Below are 24,347 nucleotides of genomic sequence, written 5' to 3'. Positions count from 1 at the left end.
ATGCTGCTTGGCCTGCTGTGTTCATCCAGCCCTGCACCTTGTTGTCTCGGATTCTCCAGCATCTACAGTTCACCGATAACCTACATTGCATTCTACATGATGAGACCAGTAGAATGATAGCTTAAAAACCCTGAAGTATGTTAGTGTCAATTATTAAATTGGAGCTAATAGCAAATTAACTGATTTATTTTAACAATTATTTAAACATTTGTTTCTTCCATCCATGTCCTGGCAGAGCACATAGCGCTAATTGTAAAATCAAAAGATATGAGGCAGAACTTCCTTCTAACTCACCGCCCCAAATGAGCAGCTGAAACATATAATATAGTGATAGGCTCGGATGGAAATTCTTTTGTCTTCCCAACTTGAAAACTCCTCCCACTCCACATTAAATCTGGGGTAGGAACAGTTGAGAGCAGGCTTCCTGTCTGAAGGTCAGTTGAGATCTTTAAGTACCTAAATAAGGACCCCACCCTATCACTACTGGTATTCTATTTATTTTAAGTCAACTGCTGATATTCTGTCATCAACAGACAGGGGTCATGTCTTTTGGGGAATCCACCAGGTAAACTGTTGGGAATGCCTGTAGCCTTGTTGGTAGGGTTCGCCTTGTTTGATGCAATCAGAGTCCTGCCTGTGTCAGGGGCTGCTCTTTCTCTCCCACTCCTACTTGCCCTCATGCATTCGCTAGTCCCCTGCCATTATCCTCCTGCCCCCCCAGCACACACTCCCTCCAGCAAGCTGCTTGAGCTTCTTCAGGTTTTGGGGTGGTTAGCCTGTAGCTCTCAGAGGCCGGGAGGTTCCTCTGCAAGATCAAGGAGTCCCAAAAGTGACTAGGCAGTGCCTGATTTATTTTGATTGTGATGGGGCAGTGGGCACACCAAAGTTGTCACCAGCTATCCAGCCAGCAGGCAGGCTCATTGCCACGAGCAATAGGTCCAGTTTCTGGTCTCTGCCAACAGAATGTAATCCTCAAAAGGTAAGGGAGTGGAAAATAGCGCAGGCTGGAACATAGTTGTTCTGTGAAACATATGCAGCTGATAAGCAGTGTGAAAACAATTACTTGCTTTTTTTTAAATTTGTAAAATCCCTTTCTTTGCAGCCTTCTGATGATGAGAACAGTGACAACAGCAATGAGTGTGTTGTATGCTTGTCTGACCTACGTGATACCTTAATCTTACCCTGTAGACATCTGTGCTTGTGCAGCACCTGTGCAGACACCCTCCGATACCAGGCTAATAACTGTCCGATCTGCAGATTGCGTAAGTATTGTAAAATGCTAGCAATCACAAAGCAAACATGTTGAAGATTAATGCTTATTTGTATGATTTTTGTACTAAATTATGACATCTCACTCCATTCCCATGCTGTTACATCTGGTGTCACCACCACCACCATACCCCCTCATGTATCCTCAGTCCCTCCTGTATCTGAACTCCATGCAGTAGTTTCACATGATCATCTGAAAATTCAGTATTGCTATCATTGTTAGCATGTGAGAACCGACTTCTAGTCCAACTAAGACCAATGGTTTCCACCTCCTTAACATTGCCCAATTCTACCCTTGCTTTAGCTCATCTGCTATTGGAAAACCCCTTTCATGTTTTTGTTATCTGTGGGCTTAGCTATTCCAATGTGCTTTCGGTCATTACCCTATGTAGTTTCCTCTATAATGTTGGGATCATCCAAAACTTTGTTGTCCATGTCGTTGCTCGAGCCAAGTCACATTCATTGATCAGTCCTGAATTCACTGACCTGTGTTATGTCCTGGTAAAGTATTGATCTTAAAATTCTGATCGGTATTTTAAAATCCTTTGGCCTTGCCCCTTCCATCTCTTTGATATTCTTCAGCCATACAGTTCTCTGAGATATGTGTTTAATTCCAGCATCTGGAGCAGCCACAATTTTCAGTGCACCACACTTACTGGCTGTACCTAGGCTTTAGTTCTGAAATTCCCTCCCTGCACTTCTGCTTCTCAGCTTCACTTCCCTCATTAAGACGTTCTTTAAAGATTACATTGTTGATCAAGGATATTGATTAATTACCGTAACGTTGCCTTATGTAGCTCAGTGTCAAATTTTGCTTTGTTGTTTCTGTGTAGAGATGTGGGATGATTAATCACATTAAAAGTGCCGTATAAATATGTTACAGAATGTTTAAATTAACAATCTGCATTTCAGCATCTGGACCAGATGGTTAGCTAACCCTGTAATACTGACTAATGCTTCATTGACTAAATAGCAGCTCCTAACTTGGCAAAGCGGGCAATTTTCCAGGAATTAAGGCAGTCAGCATTTAACAGTTACTTGACTACAGCGAAGGGGTTGATGCTGCATCATTGTGTAGCACAGCATTATCTGTATCCAGCATCCCCACACTCTTGTTTGCCAGTCGGGGTTCCTTGGATTGCAAGCAGATTTAAAAATCTCATCTGTCTTTGAACTTGTTTGTTAGTGGCTACTGAAGTCCCCTTTCACAGCTTCCCTGGCAGAGAACAGGCATTGAACCTACACTGTTCCTAATCAGGTAAAGGCAAAGTGATGTGAATGCTGGAAATCTGAAACCCAGAGTGCTGGAGAAATTCAGCATGTTTGGCAGCATCTGTGGAGAGAGAAACAGAGTTAACATTTCAGTTATGATGAAGAGTCATACCATACTCAAAATGTTAACTCTTAATCTCTCTCCACAGATGCTGCAAGACTTGCTGAGTTTCTCCAGCATTCTGTGTTGTTACCTTCCTATCAGGTATGGTTAGTATCTTGCCTAGCAGTACATTTAACACCAATTATTTTCTATCCTTTGAATTTATAGTCTTTAAAATTGCTTGCCGATAATATTTACCTGTTTTAAACATACAGAAACCATCAGATGAACTGGACGTTGAGAATATCTGTCTGAAAAATGTCAATAGGCAGTTTGATGCTGAATTTCCTTATCTGTCAAATTTGCTGTGAACCGGTCTCCTTGATTGGGATTGGGAATGGGATATTCATGAAAAGCTTTTTCCTTCCTAGCATTTCGAGCATTGTTGCAGATCCGAGCTGTGAGGAAAAAACCCGGGGCCTTGTCACCAGTTTCATTTAGTCCTGTCTTAGCACAGACTATGGACCATGATGATCATTCTGTAAGTCGGTCAGGTTGTTTACTTACTCCTCTTCGTTGCTACATTAAAATTAGAAGAATTGTTTAAAAACCGCTGCATGCCTGTTGTTGATGAACATTTTGAAATCTCGTTTTTACTGATTTTAGTCTATTAGTACTTTTACAGCTAGTATGTGAATATTTTATACTTGTGATACTTATCGAAATGTCACTATGTTAGTACACTCTGACTTGTGCAAACAACCAAGCAAATTTAGTTGATAACATCAACTTTTGCTTTCCTTGCATTGCATCTTGGGAACATACTACTATTACTGTTCAAATGGTAGTAACAAGCCATCAGCAAAGTTAAATGTTAGTGATCAGTTAGTGTTGCTTTCAATGTGTTTTTCATTTCAAATATATCCAGAAGTTTTGATAACCCTAATGATGAAATGCAGTGAACTAAATTCTGCCTAAAACCAATGTACACCGGTCCCACAAAAAAAAAATCAGTGTGACATTGGAGTAGCATCATTATAATAACATGTCATTATTTTAATGCGTAAACTAAAACCAAACAAGATCAGTTTGTACAAGGAGAATAGAATTCTTACAGATCTTCGTTCAGCTTGAGGGTCGGTCGACTTGATTGTCTCCACCTCTTCAGTTGATTATAATTTTCTTTTTTTTCCAAGAAGAATACAGTGTGACTGCAGTTAATAATGTTTTTGTTTTAAAATTAATTCCTAGTTTTCATATCCTGTATGTTTTTGACCCATAGTATCTCAATTTATGGTATCTACTGCTGGAAGAGCCTTTAGCTACCTGTCCTTTTCTGAATATTGCCAGTATTTGTCTTTTGGTGCCTTTAGAAATCAACTTCATATCCCTACTTCATATCTTTTCAAAATTATCATTTTTCCTCCTTTAGTAACGTTAGGCCTTGCATGCTGAGAAACCTCTAGTTAACGTAATCTGAGTCATCTTTGTGCATTATGAAATCAAATTAAACACTTTTTAATAAATCTTCTATTGATTTAACTGGTGGGTACCAACTTTCATGCTTCATCAGTAAAATTACTTGTATTAGATATCTACATTGCTCCCTGAAGGTGTAGGAACGAAAGGGTAAAGTTTTTAGGCCAATCGTTTCTCAGCTTGTGCAAGTAAAACTTTTTGACTCGTTGCTCGACAGGTAAGTACAGTGAAGAAAGTTAGATTTTATATCTTCTTTCACTTCAAATGTGTTTATTTGCCTCCTCTTTCTAACTTTTTACTTCCAAAGTTTTTGAAGACTTTCAAAAATTCCTTGCTAACTTGATTCCTCTGTCTTTTTTTTTCAGACATCTGAACATATTCCTCCTGGATTTGAGCCGGTTTCCTTACTGGAAGCTTTAAATGGACTTCGTTCAATTTCTCCATCTATTCCTTCTGCTCCCCTTTATGAAGAAATCAGTTATTCTGGGATTGGGGATGGTTTGTGTACATCAAGCAGGCAGCTGTCCACAATGGACAAGATAATAGATAATTGTCCGCAAAAGCCCAAACTGAGCAAATCTTCAGAAAGGTAAGTGCCTATCAATACTCTCACCAGTTTCGTCTAGTTTACCATTTACCAAATTCTAAATCTGACAGTTTGAATAAGTTTTACTGATTTGTGTAACTTACACACATGTATTTTTGCATTCTAAACTTTGTGATGCTTATTTTCAGTTTGATGCAATGTTCATAGAGGCTATCACTGATATTAACATTTTATGATTTGCTAAAATTATTTTAAAATTGTCAGTCATTTTTTTACAGTTCTAACTGAAAATTGGCTTTAAAATTGCTTAAAATTATTGTCGATTTTATAAATAAAAATGCTTTGCCTGATATTTTGAATTCATGGCTGCACTCCTGATAGCAGTAACTGCAATCATTGACAGGATTGCATCCAATTTGATTACAATGTTGTCAATCGGCACAATAAATAAAATTGGACCAGGAAGAAGAGAGATACTGGGACGGAAGGAGACTTTGGGGAGTCAGGGGAAGAATGATTTTTCTACTATTCCTCGCAGAATAGGATTATGTCCAGATGCCCAGCTAGATATCTATCTTAGAGAATCCAATGGTAATAAACTGTCTATGTTAAATTGCAAACCAGGATCAATTCTGACAAAGGCTCACTGAAATTCGAATCATCAACTCTGTTTTTCTCTTCCTGCGTTCTCCAGCATTTGGTGTTTTTATTTCAAACTAGAATCAAGATGCCTCAGTCTTGTCGTCATGTTTTTTGTCTGTTCCAATTTGCATACAAGGGAAAAAAATCCAAGTAATAATCTACATTATATACCGAAAATGTTTGTGCAAATGCCTCTGCACTAATGACATTGACCTGATAGAATACCACAACCAGATCAGCTGTGATCTTGTAGAATGTTGGAGCAGGCCTAAATAACCAAATGGTTTATTCCTGCTCCTAAGTTTTATGTTCCTATGTCTAATTTCAATCTGGTTTATATTTGATAATGAAGGGGTCTAATTATGAAATTGTATTAATTTAAAATTCAGCAGTCTGCGCTCTCCATCTTCTCCAATACAAGAGGAGGATGAAGAAAAGCTTTCAGAAGATTCCGATATTCTGCTGCAGAAGAATGGACCACAACAGCCCAATATGTCTAGTTCACAAGAAGTAAGAGAGAGTTGTTGAAACTACTGTGAATGACCTTTTTCAGAAAAAACAGCTTAGAGAAGTTATTCAGTCAGGGAATTTTTTTTTAATATAAATCCCGTATGAGTAAAAAACAATTATGGTTTCACGACCAAGTTTGCAAACATATGTATGTATTAATGTGTCTGTGCTGTAAGACTGAAATAAAGATTGCAATCAGGTCACAATGTTTGAGGTTGGAAGTAAGTTGTAGTTTTTGTTTTACAAAGAGGATGGACTATTGAATCCAGAGGCAACACAGTATGGATCTGGAGGAACACAGCAGGCCAGGCAACATCAGAGGAGCAGGAAAGTTGACATTTTGGTTCGGAACCCTTCTTCGGAAAATGTATCCATGCTGTACTTGAACTTGATTGTTAATACTTTTAAGTATAAAAAGTACAAAAAGCATGAGCACAAACCTCAAAAGAGAAGATCAGCCTTTAAAAAGACTGGATATAATCTGTAACTTGGGTATGGTCACCACAGGTTTCTGAATTTTGAAACTGGAGTAACTTAGTGAGACAAGTGAGTGAAACTTCAGATTTTATGGCAGAGGAAAGTCTGAAATTAGTCACTTTGAACTTAATCAAGTAAAATAAATGCAAGAAGAGAGTGTTGAGATAAGGGGGACATTTTCAGTATGGAAGCCTGTTATGACTGGTGTCACAGGGATCAGTGATGCAGCCACAGTTATTTACAATATACATTAATGGCTTTGTTGAGGAAAGCGAATGTAGTGTAGCCAAGTTATTGGATGACCCAGGCACAGGTGGGAAGGCATGTGTTGAGGATGACACAGAATCAGTTGAGAGATGTTGACAGGTTAAGTGAGTTTGAAGAAATGAGGTTGTGCACTTTGACAGGAAAAATAGAGGAGCTGGCTATGATTTATATAGAGAAAGACTGCAGAAAGCTACAGAACAGCAGGATTTGAGAGTCCTCATCTGGGAATCATAAAAACCTAGCATTTAAATTCAGTGAGTAATCAGGGAGGCCTTCATTTCAAAGAGAATGGAGTATAAAAATAGGAAGGTTTCGCTAAAACCGCATAAGGCACTTGTCAGGCCACAGGCTTGGGCTCCTTATCTAGGGAAAAATATATTGTATCTGTCTATGATCAGAGGAAATAATCTCAGAATAAGGAGGTCACACAATTACGACACTCTGTGTTGTGAATCTCATAGTCATGGTCATAGAATCCCTACAGTGTGGAAACAGGCCCTTAGGCCTAACAAGTCCACACTGACCCTCAGACATCCCACCCAGACCCATCCCCCTATAATACACCTAATCTACACATCCCTGAACGCTATGGGCAATTTAGCATGGCCAATCCACCTAGCCTGCACATCTTTGGATTGTGGGAGGCAACCGGAGCAAACCCACGCAGACACAGAGAATGTGCAAACTCCACACAGACAGTTGCCCGAGGGTGGAATCAAACCCAGGCCCTTGGCGCTGTGAGGCAGCAGTGCTAACTACTGTGGCACTGTGCTGCCCTTCTGAGGAAAGGAAAGGCCAGAGACATCTGTGGGATTCTTTACTGCAGAGTGCTGTTCAGGCATGGTCATTAAGTATATTCAAGTCTGAAATAGACAGATTTTTAATCAGTAAGGGAATCGAAGGTTAAGGGGAAAAGGCAGCAAAGTAGAGTTGAGGATTATCAGATCGCCGATGATGTCTTTAATGGTGGAACAGGCTTAATGGCCTACTTCTGCTCTAACGTCTTATGATTTTAAGCTTCTGTTTAAAGTCAAAATATATTTCCCACAGGAGGTAACCGAGATTCTGTAAGGTGCTTCTCTACCAGTATTGTCATGAGATTGGAAAGTTATGGAAATATGGTATTAAGTGAATTCAGTTGAAATGTTGACTTACTGTATGACAACCAACATAGGTTTCTGTTTTTCAGAATACTACAATTGCAGAAACCCCAGAAATTGAAGCACAAGATCAAAGTGAGTTATTTAATCATAGAATGATATAACAACAGTCACAACGTGTATTTAAGTAGTTCCTTTTCGCATAATAAGATATCCTTTAGGATTCAAAGGGAAACAGTTTGCAAACTTGTCCACTTCAAGTAATTTTGTAATTCTTTTTCAAACTTTATTATTATTGCAGTTTCCTTTTCAGACAGAGTGCTTCATGCCATCATAACTCAACATTAAAAAGAAAATTCAGGTTGCCCTTTTTGTTAATAATTAATTCTTAGGTAATTGAGTAAGTCCAGGGAGTCTTGAAATGCCATCCCTGAGGGCTGGGGCTTCGCAACTTCTCTCCATAATGGTGTCACAATGAGAAAAAAAGTTTGGGAAGCACTTTTTAGGGTGTTCCCTAACTGTTTATTTTCTTCCAGTCGATAGAACGTACTCTGAGGAAATAGTACAAGATAGCAACAATGAGCACAATAGACATACTGAGGAAGATGGGGATACTCGTCTAGAAATGACCCTGCCAGGTACTTGCCCTTTGTTTTACTTTCTATAAATTTCTTTCTTCTATATGTCTTTGCAATTTAATATATTTCTTATTAATGTGGTGGGATTGAATGAATAGTACACCAACGTGTCTCTTTATCAAACTTGAAGTATGTTCAGAACTTCAGCGAATGCACCTTTTGGTTATTTATTTGGTAAGTAGCAATGTTTTAACAAATTTCTTACATATAACAATTGTTGCATTTCATTCCTGAGAGATGATGAAAAAGCTCCATGAAAATGCAAGTCTTAATCCTTTTCTTTCTCTCTGTCTCTTTCTCTCTCCCTCTCATTTCTTCCTTTCTCCCCCTCTCTTCCTACTCCCACAAATTCCTGACCTCGAATTGAAAGTTATCCAGTGCACCATGCAGAGTTGGCTAGTCCCATTGTTGATTCTTGAATTATGGCAAGGGCACTGCAGTTGGTCACCATGTCCGTGGGTTAAAAAGAGGAAAATTAACCAGGGCTCTGACTTCTGACCACTATCCAGAAAGCCATGTAGAGTTAGTATTGTATGCTTGTCTACAGTACCTCCCCTACCAGATTTGAATTGTCTACTAACCACTCACTGAGTTGAGGTATGGAGAGGTGGATGATAAGTGGGACCACTGGAACTATATACCTGTAGAGCATCAGTACTATCCAGAAGATATAAATAGTTGGGAAATTATCAGGAAACTGGCCTCAACTTGCTAACCTACCAGTGATCAGAGATCAAAAGTCATTGGTATGAAACAATTCAAAATTATTAGCCTGCTGTAGTCATAATCCTTTTTAAAACGTGCTTTAATAATACCCAACAACTATATAGGTTAAATGTTTGCATGCATGCTTGAATAATGCAAGCCTAAAAGACTATTGTAGAATATTTTTTGTTACCTAAAATGCAATCTTTCTTGCTTCCACAAATGCTGCTGTGCTGGGTGTCAGATAGTTTATACGTTGTCAAAGTCTTTGAAATGTTTTTGATTATTTAGTTCACATGTTAAGATATGTGGGTTTACAGACAGGTTCAGAAAATCGTAATTATATGGTTGTTCGACATGAACTATCCTACCAGAAACAGTGCTGGAAGCAGCATCCAATAAAGGCTTTTCAAAGTGGAGTGGGTAAATGTTTGACAAAGAAAAATGTATAACGCTTTTAATAAAGGTTGCCTAAGTGGAGCTAAGTAAAATAACTTTTTGAGAGCTGGCGCTGGTATAATTGGCCTGTTTGAGTGCTGTAACCCTCTGATTCCACACCCTTTACAGTTTCTCTCTCTTGAACATGAATCCAGAGGACTGGAAAAAGCTTTAAGGATTCTGCGACATCATTGATTTATGGGAGAAATTCCACATTTCAAGTGTCCTAAGAAAATTTCTAGCTTTTAATTAAAGTTGTGACCATTTTAATTTGTGCTCCTATGTAAGTACCAGACTGAGCAATAGAAACAATCTTTTAAATTTTTCTTCATACCTGAAATTTCTCAGTACAATAATAATTCTAATTACTTGCATTTGATGTCATAATTACACATTTTTCTATTGCTTTCAAAACCCTGCATAATGAAATGTTCAAACCTACATGCAAAAGTTTAATTGCAGGCCACCTAATTGATGTCTTCTGTATCATCAGATCCTAAGACCTGTCTTTGAGTCAGTTCTTTAATACAGTTTATCTGTATGATAACCACATGAAAAAGATTCATTCAAGTGCTTCTACAGCCCCTATCCACTTCATTTATGAAAATGATGGCATAGTACTTGATTAGTATCTCTGCCACTTTCAGTTTTCTTTACAAAATTCTTCTTAGGCCTTAATGCAGTGTCTTCACTATCCTGCTCGTGCTAATTTGCTTAAAAATCTTTTTGCTCCCTTCACCCCATTGTCTAACCATTTTTTACCTCAAATTTTCTCAAATTTTAAACCATTCCTTCAATTTTCTACAACGTCTTTGCATTTATTTTTCTAATCTTCATTGGATCTGTGATGTGAGCATGTTTTTGTTTCAGATTTGGCTCATTTTTCATTCATTTCCAATCACAAAGCACTAAGGCTTTCTTCCTAATACACACACACTTTTTATGCTTTCTATTTCCTCTATCTCAGTTGACTTATCTGAGGTTCTTTGTGTTAATATTTCTTTCTATTTAATCTAAGGAAGGCCCCACACATTTTGTTTCACTTGAATGGAAAACTGTTGAGCATTTAATTGGAAGTAAATTGAAAATCTCAAATCATTTCCTGTCTATGTCTACCTTATTGTTGCTAACTATCCATCACAAATCCTTGTTTCACAGAATACAGCCAATCTACGTTTGCATTTCTACTCCACTCTGATCTCTTGGAATCCTTTCTCATACAACTTTATCAACATAAAATTATGTACCACTTTCCCTCATGCCTAGCTTCCTGTAAAATATTACTTCCTTTCAGTTACTTAATGTGGCATTCCCACCATTCTGGTTAAAAGAAAAACCTTGTCTTGAATTCCCTATTGTGTTTCTTGACTGTTGTATATTGATGGCCTCTAGTTTTGTTCTCCCCCTTACTCTTATCAAAATGTTTCATAAGTTCATATATTAGACCACCCCTTAGGTCTTTCTTTCAAACTGTTCACATTTTCCCCAATAGGTGTAATCGTGCATTTTTGGTGCCATTTTTGTAAATCTTCTAGCGTCCCTTCCAGTTCCTCTACGTTCTTAAATATGGTGATCAGAACTGTCCACAGTACTCCCAAGTCTGACCTAACCAAGCTTTGATACAGATTAACCACTTCTCTCTCCTGATATGAACCCCAGTGCATGCTTTGCTTCAATTTATGGATGTATTAATCTGTGCCTCAACATTTAGTGATTTTTGTTTTCGTACTCCCAAATCTCATTATTTCTCTGTCCTCTTTAGATACTTATATTCATTGTCTGTGTGGTGTCCTTAATTGTCTTGCCATGTGTAAACTGTTATAAGTGTGTTGAAGTTCATTTGTCATTTATGTCCCCATTCTGCAAGTTTATTCAGCTGTAGTGCTTCTTGGAATTGACTACATCCGTATTCTCTTCCCTCGACCTGAAAAAGCATTAGTGTTATCCACAAACTTAAAAGTGGTGTTTTTGATTCCAGAGCCTGAAGTGTTAATGTAAGCTATGAACAACAGTGACCCCAGTAGCACTTCCTTCTATCTACCTTTCTAAATAACAATCCTTTAGAATTGCCCTCTATCTTGCAGCCAGTTTGCTGTCCATTTTGACAGAGTCTTCTGACTCCTCATGTTCTGATCTGATATATTAGTTTATATGACACCGTATTGAAGACCTTTAGGAAATCTAGATGTTGTACATCAACTTATGTGATTGTGATTTTAGAAGTTAAAAATCATTCGTGTAGTGAACCCTGTAAGTAAATATTAATATCTTTCATCTTGGCTGTACAGGCTTAAATTTAAACTCAAGGAATCGATGAAATTAATGACTATTAAAGAATTTATTGATAAGAATTGTAAAACCTTTCTTCCTTAAGAAACCTTTACTATACCAATTTGAATAGTTCATTCCACCTAACTCTATAGCCAATTGATTTTCGTTTAAACACAGTTCTCGGCGAAATGCGGATAGTGCACTAGGCATAGATACCTGGGTTCGATTACAGCCTCGGGTGACTGTCTGTGTGGAGTTGGCACATTCTCCACGTATCTGCATGCCTCCCACAGTCCAAAGATGTGCAGGTTAGGTAGATTGGCCATGCTAAAATTGCCCATAGTGTTCAGGGAGGTGTAGATTAGGTGGGTTTATAGGGGGATGGGTCTGGGTGGGATGCTCTGAGGTTCGGTGTGGACTTGTTGGGCCGAAGGGCCTGTTTCCACACTGTAGGGATTCTATCATACCCATTTTAATGGATGGTTTTTATTGTTTCTACAAATATAGGGTACAGCGCAAAATGTAGCACATCTGAAAATCGTCTATTAAAATTAAGTTTTCAAGATATTACCAGTAATTTTCTGTTGGTACTATGTTTCATTCAGATTTCCTGATATTTGAAGATAGGGTTGTGATCAGCAGGTTATTTGTGTAATTTGAATTGGCCTGTATTTGCATAATTTAATAAATTTGAAAATATTGAGAACTGTTTCAAGTTTTAATGAAGCCAAATCCTCCGATGGTTTGTAATCCATAATTGCCTAGAAACATTCAACGGCTTAACCAGATGCATCCCACAAATTTTTTAACAAGTTATTTCTGCATGTCATTAATAGGACTTTCTACATTCCATTTTTGTGTGTTCTTTGTTGACTTACCTCCATGACCTATCTAATGTATCCTTACCTTTCTATCCATAATTTTGCTGATTTGGGCAGCTCTGGGTCCTGATTCCTGCTCAATTGGTATAGAAGAGTAATTCTGGTATGTTAACACTCTTTACTGTTTTCTCTTTTGTATGAATTTGCGTGCAAGTCAGCTGTTGTGTTTTCGCTTGTATGCGTAAAAATGATTTAAAAAATGATGATTCACGCTGTCATACTTGCTCCTTTGAGGCAGTGGCCCCACAACCTTCCTTTTTCTCTTAACCATTTCAGCCCTGAAATCTCATCACTGACCAATTTCTCTCAATCTTCCTTCTGTTCTGTCTAAGTTCAACTTTTCCACTATATTGACCTCCTGTCACCTAAGGCACTCTTCGATTTCCCCCTCCTGATCATTCAGTTTCCCCTTCATTGCCACCCATCACAAACTCCAGTTTATTCAAAATGTAGCAGGTCTCCCAGATTCACTTATCTATCCACCATTCCCATTCTCATCCAATATTGTTCCTTTGTCTTCAATGCATTGTTGTGCTGAAATCTTTCCATGACTTTGCTCCGTTCCCCAGCTTCAAATAGATCCCTTCCCAGCCTGGGCCATCAGCATAGGCTAAAAGAGCCATCAATTATTTTGGTCCTACTTGCTAGAAATCCTTTCTTCACAATCCTTTCATCCTCTACCATTTTCTCTTGTTGAATTCTCATGGAGCGATACCCTTGAACTAGTGGCTCTGCTTCCACTCCGCTCCTGAGTTCTCAAAGACATGCAATTGGCTAACAAATTTCCTTTTCCTCTCAAAAAGTTCTTTCCTTCTGTCGGGGCCTTTTTACAAAACAGCTGCCAGAGATCTTCAAACCCACAGGTTTTCCATTACCAACACCATTTGTGTCCACATCTATGACGTCACTTGAGTAACCTGCTGCAGAAACATGTCATCCTGCTTTTGTCAATTTTAAGCTTGAATACTCTAGTGCATTCATCGCCAGCCTCCCAAAATTCACGCTCCATGTATTCCAACCTGTTCTTACCCAAGCTGTCTTTATATTACCCACATTCCCTCAGGAGCCTTGACCCTACTCTGGAATTCCATTGTGTTTTTTTTTTTTGAGAGTCCATTTTACTTTCCACTATCTATTGTAGATGACTCTACCAAAGTCATCTCTTGCACTATAAATTGTCTATTTCTTCGTCCACATTTTTCTTCCCCAGCTTCCGCCTAAAAGCAACTTGGGACATTATCTACCCTAGTGGAGAATCCACATTCTGTGCCATCACTGACTTTAGTGCACTTCTAGCATTTCCTATGTTTTGATTTTTACCTGGTAATTTTAATGTAGTATGTCCTGAAAGTACACCTGTATATCATACACATTTTGAATTGATCCGTTGCAGTACTTAAAAGCCCATACTTAAAACCCCATATATACTTTGCTATTCCAGACTGAACTTTCATTGAAACAAATCTCAGAAAAATTCGTATCACCAATAGTTTAAAAAGTATGATACTCATGTCTGCTGATATTTATGAAATGTAATTTCAGTGATTGTTTTTTTGACCTTGCATTCTGTTACAAGTGGAGGAGAGAAAGTTAGCATCCATAAGATGAGAAATTATTGGTTTCCCTTTAAAGGCTATGACACATAAACTTTTTTTCAACAAAAAAAATCACTTCCTGCCTGTTCACCAAGCTTGTTGGGTTCCAAATGTTGCCAACAGTATCCAGTGTTGATCTGAACCATAGCAGTCGGGAAGATGCCAGTTTTGGTCCCAGCTCTGCACTGATGAGCTACTTAACAGTATCAGCATAATAAATCCTGTTGGTTGCTTCAGTTTACTTTGTTATCTAGAGGCAAAACCACCCTATTGCACCTCCCATTCCTGTCAGAAGGATCGACTTGTGTAGATATTAAGCAAAAATGAAATGAGTTCATGTGATGCTCAGCATAGTTGATTAGTCTGTTGATATTCATTGCCTGGGTTGATATTTACAGAATGGTCAGTTGGGCTTGGTAAGGGAGTGTTAGTGGTGCCTGTGTAACTGTGGGTTGTCTATCTGTGCCTTTCCAGTTGTTGTTGTTGTTGTTGTTGAGCATAAGCTGATGACTGGTGACATTCTGTGGAGGAGGACCTCTGATTCCAATGTAAACAGAAGAGAAGGGTACCTTGTCACTGTAGCAGTATCTGGTGCTATATTAATGCTGTGTGATTATACCATAGCACAAGTGGTGCATTGGATCCTATGCAGCTGCCTATCACAATAGATAGATTCCAGTGCGGAAGGCTGCGCTTTTAAACTAGGAGCTGAAAGGAGAGGGTAACCTTGATATTGTAATGAAAATTGAGCCATTTGTGTTCATTGACTGTTCTATGTGCTACTTGTTCACTTTCAAATGATTTATATGGGGCTGGATCTTTCTAAGTGATGGTTGTTGAAAAGCTGCTGTACTCAAAAGCTCCCCCAACCCAACGCCAGAGTGCATTTCTGCCAGAGTCTTCCGAACCCAGCTTTCACAGCAGTGGGGCGGTGGGGGTGGAGTGTGCTGGTGGTAATGGTAATCTGGCAGATTAGTGGATAGTTGGGTCAGATTGAAGTGTTAGTCGAGAGACCGGTTGTGGGAGGGAGTGTAGTCGTGTTGGGTTAGAAGTGACAGTCACATCATAGGAAGCTGATTACTGGTTTGAGAGGGCAGTTGGGTTGGATCGGTACTCAAATCTTTCTGAAGACTGATATTTGGATGGTGATTGTTATAGTCGGGGCTTGGCTTTGGTTGAGGGGTGGTGTAGTTGAACCTGTGGGGAGTGATCAGTGGCTGTGTAGTTGGCTTGGATTGTTAGCGTTGTTATGGTCGAAGGATCAGGTCAGAAAGGTGGAATAGTTGGGTCTAGAGTGAAGTTGCAGAGGCCAAGGGCGTGGTTGGTGGAGTTGGGATGTATGGTCTGGTGGAAGCAGGGTTTTTGAAGGCAGGATGGTTGGTGGTGGTCAAATTGTGAAAGTTATCTGGTCTAGGATGTGTGGTCAGACCTGGTCAGGTGGCAGAGAATCAGGTAGTTGGAGGATATGGCTTGCAGCACAGGATTGGTTGGGAGCTGTAGTTGAGGGGATGTCATGGGGTCTGGCCAAGGCAATGGAGGAGGGGAAGATATAGTTGGGGTGGGGGGAGAGTGTACTCAGATTGGGTAGTTTTATGTTTGGGAGGCTAATTAGATTTTGCCTGGTAGGGGTTTGGGGATGGAGGGTGTTGGAGCTAAGGTCAGAGTCAGGAGTGATTGTTGCCCAGTAGTCTAACTGAAGGGTGTCACAGTTTCATGTTGGCCCAGGGGAAGTAGTTTAGGTTCCATAAAACACAGGAACAGAAGCGTGTCATTCCGCCAACCAATAAGGTCATGTAGATCTACTAATCTCCAACACCACTTTCCTGCCTTTTTCCTGTACCCCTTGATTCCCTTACTGATTAAAAATCAGCCTTGATTATTCTTAACAACCCAGCCTCTACATCTTGTTGTGGTAAAGAATTTCACAGATTGGCTATGTTCTCAGAGAAGAAAGTCCTTCTAATCTCTGTCTGAAGTGGGCTGTCCTCACTCTGGCATCATGCCCTCTGGGCCTGAACTCTCCAACAAAGAGAAACAAGCTTTTTGTGCATCTACCTTGTCAAGCGCCGAAAGCATAGTGTGTGGTTCAATAGGTCGTGCCCCCATTCTTTGAAACTCCAATGAGTACAAGTTTAACCTTTCCTTAAGAAAATCCCTCCATACCCATGATCGACCTAGTAAGCCATCTCTGGACTGTCTCCAGTATCTTTGCCTTTGCTTAGATAAGGGCACCAAAACTGTCACAGTATTTCAGGTATGGTCTAACGATACCATGTCTAGTTTTGGAAAGACTTCCCTATCTTTTATACTCCATTTCCTTTAAAATAATGGCCAGCTTTCCCTTTGCCTTCCCAACGACCTGCTGAACTTGGACTGTCGTCTTTTGTGATTCATGCGCGAAGACCCCCAAATCTCTGTGCTGTAGCTTTCTGCAGTTTTTCCCCCATTTAAATAATATTCAGCTCCTCTACTCTTCCTGCCAAATTGCATAACCTCCCATTTTCCCAAGTTATATTCCATCTGCCAAACTTTTGTCCACTCATTTAACCTTTCTATATCCTTCTGCAGACTCTGTGTCATCCTCACCAATTGCCTTTCCAACTATTTTAGTATCATTCACAAACTTAGCTATAGCACATTCACTTTCCTCATCCAAATGATTAATATATAGTAAATAATTGCCTGAGGAAAGGGCTACGCTCCGAAAGCTTGTGATTTCAAATAAACCTGTTGGCCTATGACCTGGTGTCGTGTGACTTCTGACTTTGTCCACCCTGGTCCAACACCAGCACCTCCACAACTTATTTAAGTACAGCACAGTTGGTTCTGACCCAATTTTCTCTCTCTCTAACTAAGCACTGAACTTTACTTTATTTTGGTCACTGTTTCCTAGGGGATCTTTTACTCAAAGATCATTCATTAAATCTGCTTCATTACACACTGCCAGATACAACAGGTCTGATCCCTTGTTCAGTTCCACAACATACTGTTGTAGGAAACAATCGCAAACGCATTCTGAATTCTTCCTCGTGGCTACCTTTGCCAATCTGATTATTCCAATGCACATGATTATTAAAGTCACTCATGATTAACGTAGTACCTTTTATATGTACACTCATTATCTCCTGATCTATTGTCCATCTTGCAGCAACTGTTCAGGAGCCTATAGACTACACTCAAAAGTGTTCATGTTCCACTTCCACCGCTATGATACTCCATCTTTCGGTCCAAGATCATTTCTTGCTATGATATATATTCCATCCCGTACTGACAAACCTACCCCACCACCCTTTCCTTCCTGACTGTCCTTTCAAAAAATCAGTTTCCTGAATTTTAGTTCCCAGTTTATAATGTGCTTGGAACCATGTCTCTATAAGAGATCATATTCATTAACCTATGTTTGTGGTGTTAATTGATCTGTTTTGTTTCAAATATTATGTGCATTTAAGTGAAGAGACACTAATTTTGACTTTTTGTAATTATTTCCCCCCCCTTTGACACCTCACTAGTTTTTTTTTCAATGTTTGTTCACTCAGTCCCATTCTGCAAAGCGTTATCTAAATAGCTGCCCTATAATGCTGCCTTGCCCTTTCATTTTGTAAGCTTATATGTCATTTCTCCAGAATGTCTCCCCAGTTCTAATTAGTATAAATGGGTGAGGGTGATCAGTTAGACTAGATTTTAATGTATCTCACATTTCCTGCTAACTCTGTAGAAAGTACCATGGAAATATTCAAAATATCCTGCTCTAATTCAGAGTGTGTCAGGGAGTAAGGAAATTGACCAGCAGAAAATTAAATCCCTCAGAAAATTCCTGTGTAGGTCCTCCTCTTAATAGTACTTTGGTGCCCTTACATGCAGCTTCAGCCATACATGCAGCCTTTGACAATCCTGAAATTGGAACATCACTTTTCTGCTGGGACAAACAAGCGTACCCTTTCTCTGATGGCAACATTGGAGGCCACAGCAGATAGCTATTGATGCTTGTCACACAGTGTCCTAGGGAATTTGCAAAGAGGCTTCTTCACTGCAGCTGGCAGTCTCTCCCCTTGCTGGGAGGCTACTATGGAAAAATGGCCTCGGTCCAAACAAATTTGCTTTCTACTTCTGATTTGCTGTGAGTGAGGTCTTGATAGATGAGCAGTGAGGCAGGAGCAGCTTTGAAAGTCTTTTGACAAAAAGCCTCAGCACTTCTGAACCATCAGGACTCTCATTTTCAAGACATCGGTGCTCCAGCTTCAAATTGAATCTTGATCATCAACAGAACCACAAGGACAGGGAAGAGACTTATGGGTGAGTCAGGTAGGGGGAAGAGGCAGCATCCCGGAGCCCACAACTGCCTAGTCAGAACAGATAAAGGGTTGTAAGGGGAGGTGTCAATCAGGTCATGCAGGAAACTACATTCAATTGAATCTCACGACGCTCAACAAGATTACAGGCAGCATTAACTAACTTGCTGCTTAAACTTATCGTTAAAGTAAAACATTGTTAAACAGGGCAAATTTTAAATGAGGACTTTGTATTGAAGAATCCTTTTGATGTTGCTGTCCACTCATCTCCCAGTGTGTTGTGCCACAGCTCAGTAAAATCCCAGTCCCTACTAGCAGAGTTTGATGTCATGTACATGTCAATATTATTAAAAATATAAATTACAGTTGGGAAGACTATTGTACAGTAAATAAATATCTAATTAAGCATGATAAATAGTTTATTAATTTATTTTTCAAACAATTTTGAATAATTTTTCTTAGGTTTTTTTTGGTGCTTTTCAAGGATGCACCTTGTCTAAGTATGATTAGTTTAGTTTGCCAGGATGATTCTGAATTCAGATTGAGATTAATGAATAATCCTACAAATAAACACTTGGAGAAATTGAATTTCAATAACTAGATGATGAAATGTTGGATAACTCAGTTTCTGTCAATTGCCTTTCTTTTCATAATTGGCAAAATGAGAATGATTGAAGTTATGACAATTTCTGACTTAATTAAAAGAATACCTTAGGTGCCAATGGAAAAATACTGTGTTTTTGATTTGGGTTAAAATAGGGTTAAAATACTTTGTTTTAATTGCAAACAATTACTTTATTCTGCTATAACAAGGTGTAGAGCCGGATGAACACAGCAGGCCAAACAGCATCAGAGGAATGTCAGCTTTCCTGCTCCTCTGATGCTGCTTGGCTGCTGTGTTCATCCAGCTCTACACCTTGTTATCTCAGATTCTCCAGCATCGGCAGTTCCTACTATCTCTGTAACAACTTTATTCTGCTGCCATTTTTTCTGTCAAACTGCAGTATTATTTTCTACTCGGTCTCTCTTAAATTTATAATCTAACTTGCTTAAATATAAATAGCAATCATATGTAGGTGCTCTGTAAATACTCAGTTGTCTGCTATGCTGTGCCTGGTGTTTACTTTGTGATGAAGCAATGAAAATGTGCATCATTATTCAATGTATACCCACAAAACATTAGTCCATCTTTAAAATCTGTAATAGCCCTTAAAGGTAATAAGCCCAGTTCTGCTGCTCCTTTATCCACAATTGTTTTCATAATGAGAAGAACTTTGAAATATCTTGGGTTTCCCTTAAGTCACTTAGTTTGTGTAAAGCCATGGACAGTTTTGTGCAATTACTGTTTGTTTTAACAAATGGGGTAAAAGGTTGTCTACACGTACATGTTCAAGAAATGGAATAGCTAAGAATTCTATCTCCAGTTGTTACTCGTAAATAAACAAATTCATCTCACTGCCCCATCCACCCCTAACATTCAAAGCATTTGCAGTTTGTTAAATCTTAGCGTCTTTAAACATATTCCACTTAAAAATACGTAAATGAGGCTAAAGTAGCCACACAGCTGTGGTTATCACCAACAAGACTGTATCAGAATTTAATAAAACTTAATATCCTTGACATTGCCTTTGAATAATTTTTGTTAGCTTTTTTTGGTACTTTTCAAGGATGCACCTCATCTAAGCATTTCTTTAAAGAGTTGATTGATTATTTTGAATTGAATTTTGAGTTGGAAGACAAATAAACACTTGGAGAAATTAAATTTCAATAACTAGATGATGAAATTTTGGATAACTCAGCTTCTATTAATTGCCTTTCATTTCATAATTTGTAAATTGAGAGATTGAAGTTATGGCTATTTCTGACTTAATTAATAGAATAGCTTATTAAAGAGGTACTATCTCCATGAAAATGTGAAATGTAATCACATTGTCACGTCACTTGTATATGATTAAATGACAAATAGTGCTTTATCTTCCCAAAGGGAGTAAATGTATTTTATAACAAATGTATAGTATTGAATATGAAGTAGTCCTACCCACTTGGCTAAATTACACACATTTCAAGTCTGAGATTTTTCAGTTAGGTTTTTTTTTGCAGGAACCTCAGACTCGACTGAAAGCTTGAAAAGCCAGAGCACTAACAGTTCATCCCAGCCTCTTCTTGCTGTCTCCAGTACAGTTCACATAGAGGATGAGAACCAGATTGCTTGAAAATTCAAACCAACATCAGAATGACCAATTGCATGTGCCATGTAAGCGCTCCTGTCCATGTCACAGACTTGTCTCCATGGCGTAATTAACTCTTGTTTTGTGACAGTTTGCCATGTTTCATGGTGTGCTTGTTTGACATTTGCTCTATATATTTTTAAAAGAACCATGCGACTCATTTGTTTTTCCTTGCCTTTCGATTGATTTTCGCAGTTTGACTAATCTATTCCAGACCATGTTCAGACTTCTAATTTATAATAGTTATTATTCTATAATGTCATTCAAACCACATTCTACAGTAATAGAAAATACATTTACTGGCCAGAAACTTTAAAGCTCATTTCTTTCTACTATTTACAGGGAAAACCAAGACAGCTCAAGTTTTCATTTTTAAGAAAGCAGCATTAACACTTGGTGGTAACTTAACTGAGAAATTCAATAATACAAGGCTAAAGTATAACATTGAAGATATTTATTTATGATTCCATTTAATGTAAATTGAAGCTGTTTTGGATTTTTGCAGCGTAGAAACTAACATTTAATGCATGATTGGTTTAAATAAAGTTGCATTTGTAAAACAGCAGCACAACGTCCTGAGTTTGTACTTTGGACGACATCTACTTTATCACTTGTGCAGTTTTTTTCTCTTGTGCAAGTCCACTTTTAAAATTTTATATCTTTCCAAACATGCTGAAATGTCTGACTTTAATGTTCCATATGTTTCTGTCAACCCTCTTTAACCCAATGAACTCCTGGAAACTGAACCATGAATCTTTCAAACTATAAGACCAATGTACTAGGCCATTGAAGTGCATTCAGGTGATTATTCTCCATTGTAACCTGAGAAATATATAATGTTTTCTGACTACTTTAACCACCATGTACCTTAAACATTTTTATTATAACCTACAGTATACTTTGAATGTGTAGCTCATGTAATATCTTATTTATCTGTCTGTCATTGAGATATTTATTGTAAAAATTTATACATGAGTGTGGCATGGAATATTGAAGACTTATCTAAATCAAATGGGCCCATATTTTTTTGGAAATGTTCAGCAGAACTGGTGGCATCAGTGGAGAGAAGTCAGGGTTATCGTTTTGGGTGAAGTGACCCTTGCTCAGAACTGCCTCAGGTTCTGAGAAAGGCATCACTCAACCCGAAACGTTAACTCTGATTTCTCTTCGGTTGATGCTGCCAGACCTGTAAGCTTTTCCAGCAATTTCCGATTTTTTTTTTTTCTTATTTACAGCATCTGCAGTTCTTCTGGTTTTTATTTAGTTCCATAATTTTATTGGATTTTTGGGAAATTAAATCCCTTCAGTATGCCATTGTCTGGGTTTCCTGTTGCACCCAAAACGAACCTTTAATGGCCTGACATTTTACAACATTTTTGAATCTAATTTTCAAAAAAAAATGCAATTGTTAACTTAATCATTGCAGTTTATTTGACCATTTTGCTTGAGATTTTATGCTATTGCTGCTGGATGTCTAGTCTTTAATTTTTTTTTCCCCTAAAGTAGTTTCTTACTAATTGTTGCTTGTCCTCCTTTAGAAGGGATTGTGTCCCTTCTCTATCCCATTCTGTTTCACATTCTTAACAAGTTTTCCATCAAACTTTTATGAAGAACAACATTGATACAGAAAGTGAATGGTAAAAATATGCAGTTGAATTAGAGCACAGACAAATACTTTGTAATGGCAAAAATATTTTAATGATCCTTGTTCAGTGTACATCGCCTGTCTCTTTATTATACTACGGTCTGTTCCCAACTCTCTTCATTGCGATGAAAGTGAAACAATCAGCATATATGTAACATTTATCCACATGCAGTGTACACTTTTACTGTATTCACATTATTCTTGAATATTTACAATGTTTGGTAAGAGTGTTCAGGTAATGGTAATACAGTAAATTCATTCCGTTCCATCTGCAGACATGGTGTCTTTACTCTGTGCCTTGTACCTGATCTTATGATGAAAGTATTTGTAAGAGGGGAAAAATAAACTTGTCATTTGATCCGGTGATTGTGATTCAGCAAAATCTGGAATTTCAAACTGTTTTGAATGAAAATACAAATTTTCTATAAGCTGTACTGTAAATAGATGCTTAGTTGAATGTACAGTGAATTGACACTGAAATCGCACACAAGAACAGCATAAAGTGGGTTATCCTGTAGAATCATGTTAAAATTTGTCTATTGTAGATTTTAACTCATTTCCATGGAGCTTCATTACTGCATTTATTAAAGAATGTATCATGTGCATCCTTTTAAAAGATTGAAGAAGTTCACTGTAATTTCATATAAACGTGATTTTGCATTTGTTTGTAGTATATTGTGTTGTAATAAAATGTAGTAAGCAATACTAATCAGCTTGTTAAGTCTATGTTTCACCAAAGTTTTAGGTGTGTTATTCCTAAACAACAACACCTGATCATTTCATGTTCAGAGTATTTCAGTATTTAATCTTTTGCAATTTTGATCATGTTAGTAAACTCTATGGTCAAATAATGGATACTGTGAATGAGAGAGAAAAGAAAGAGTTGCGGTATTGTTATGACTGGACCATTTTTCTGGTTAAGTGCTTAATCTTTTAATCCATCCTAAATCACTTTGTGACTCCTCTGGTTTAAGGTCATACCCACTTAATTGTTTTAATCCCACAGGTTTGGATGCATGTGTACAATTGAGACTGCACCGGTGAAGTTCAAACTATATAATCAAGATTTGAATTGTAAAAAATGTTGGTATGAACTACTGAAAGTAGTTGAACTGCTTTATGATGTCACAGGAAGTTGCTGTTGCATCAGTGCAGTTATTCTGACATAATAACCAGTGATATCTTCATAATAGAATGTGGGATCCCAAATATTAACACCTACCATCATCATATATGGAAGCTAGGATTTTCCCTTAATCAGCCAAAATCCCTAAAGTATTTCCCTAATTACTAGGCAGGAAGCTAGTGTGGTAGTGTATAATGTACTGCTTCTAACCCTCGATTTAATGAATGGAAAAAAGTTAATTCAAAAGCAAAAAGGTAAGGACTTGCTAGATTTTGTTTTATTGTTTTAGTCTGTCTTTGTACTCCTCCCCATGTTATTCTAAAAGTAATTGTAAACCAATTGTAAATATTTGCTGCCATGCCTGTGTGGGATTCCTTGAGATAATATCTCCGTTGTAGACAGAATTAAAATAAAGGCACTTCCTTGAAGAGGTAAGTACAGTACAAAACACGAGGGACTGGTTTCTGTGTAGAAGATTGGTCCATTATAAGCTGCTGTTAACTCTAGAAGTCTCTGCATTGCTTAAAAAATATTGCAGAGCTTCCCTGTGGAACTATTACCTGCTTGTTGAAATGCATGCTGTACCAATGCTAACCAAATGTTAAGTGGTTGCTGAAAATTTGGCACCAATTTTGTACAGTTTGGAAAGGCAGGTTGTGACTGTATTGACAAGTTCTGCAATATAATTCAACAGCACATTTAATATGTGCTTGCAAAGGAAAGCTTTAATCAATTTCTCCTTATTCAGTTAATGTAGTTAAAATTGAAAGATTTAAGTTGTAAACAGCTACTGGTTTAGGTTGGTGGATGGGGTCTGAATACCTGTCTGAATTTTATTTAAGATAACAAGGTGTAGAGCTGGATGAACACAGCAGGCCAAGCAGCATCAGAGGAGCAGGAAGGCTGACATTTTGGGCCTAGACCC

The 24,347-nt window shown here is 38.1% G+C and overlaps 1 protein-coding gene across 3 annotated transcripts in view; it reads left to right on the top strand.

The window, feature by feature from the left end:
- Window positions 1-23,005, top strand: part of LOC109913757 (E3 ubiquitin-protein ligase MGRN1-like) — a 389,727-nt gene extending 366,722 nt beyond the window's left edge. Inside the window, exons 10-17 of one of the 3 annotated variants that reach the window (XM_048609429.1) lie at window positions 1,103-1,262; window positions 3,016-3,125; window positions 4,429-4,652; window positions 5,642-5,762; window positions 7,681-7,741; window positions 8,143-8,244; window positions 20,524-20,677; window positions 20,994-23,005. In XM_048609429.1, coding sequence (XP_048465386.1) covers window positions 1,103-1,262; window positions 3,016-3,125; window positions 4,429-4,652; window positions 5,642-5,762; window positions 7,681-7,741; window positions 8,143-8,244; window positions 20,524-20,636 — 891 coding nt within the window. In that variant the 3' untranslated portion in view covers window positions 20,637-20,677; window positions 20,994-23,005. Of the gene's footprint in view, window positions 1-1,102; window positions 1,263-3,015; window positions 3,126-4,428; window positions 4,653-5,641; window positions 5,763-7,680; window positions 7,742-8,142; window positions 8,245-20,523 lie in introns of all 3 variants that reach the window. The other 2 variants (XM_048609431.1, XM_048609428.1) reach the window with 2 other exon arrangements.
- Window positions 23,006-24,347: the final 1,342 nt, after the last annotated feature.

Source organism: Rhincodon typus, chromosome 21 (assembly GCF_021869965.1).
Source record: "Rhincodon typus isolate 14 chromosome 21, sRhiTyp1.1, whole genome shotgun sequence".
Taxonomy (NCBI): domain Eukaryota; kingdom Metazoa; phylum Chordata; class Chondrichthyes; order Orectolobiformes; family Rhincodontidae; genus Rhincodon; species Rhincodon typus.
Note: the sequence above shows the minus strand (reverse complement) of the source record. Positions and strands in the feature narration are given on the sequence as shown.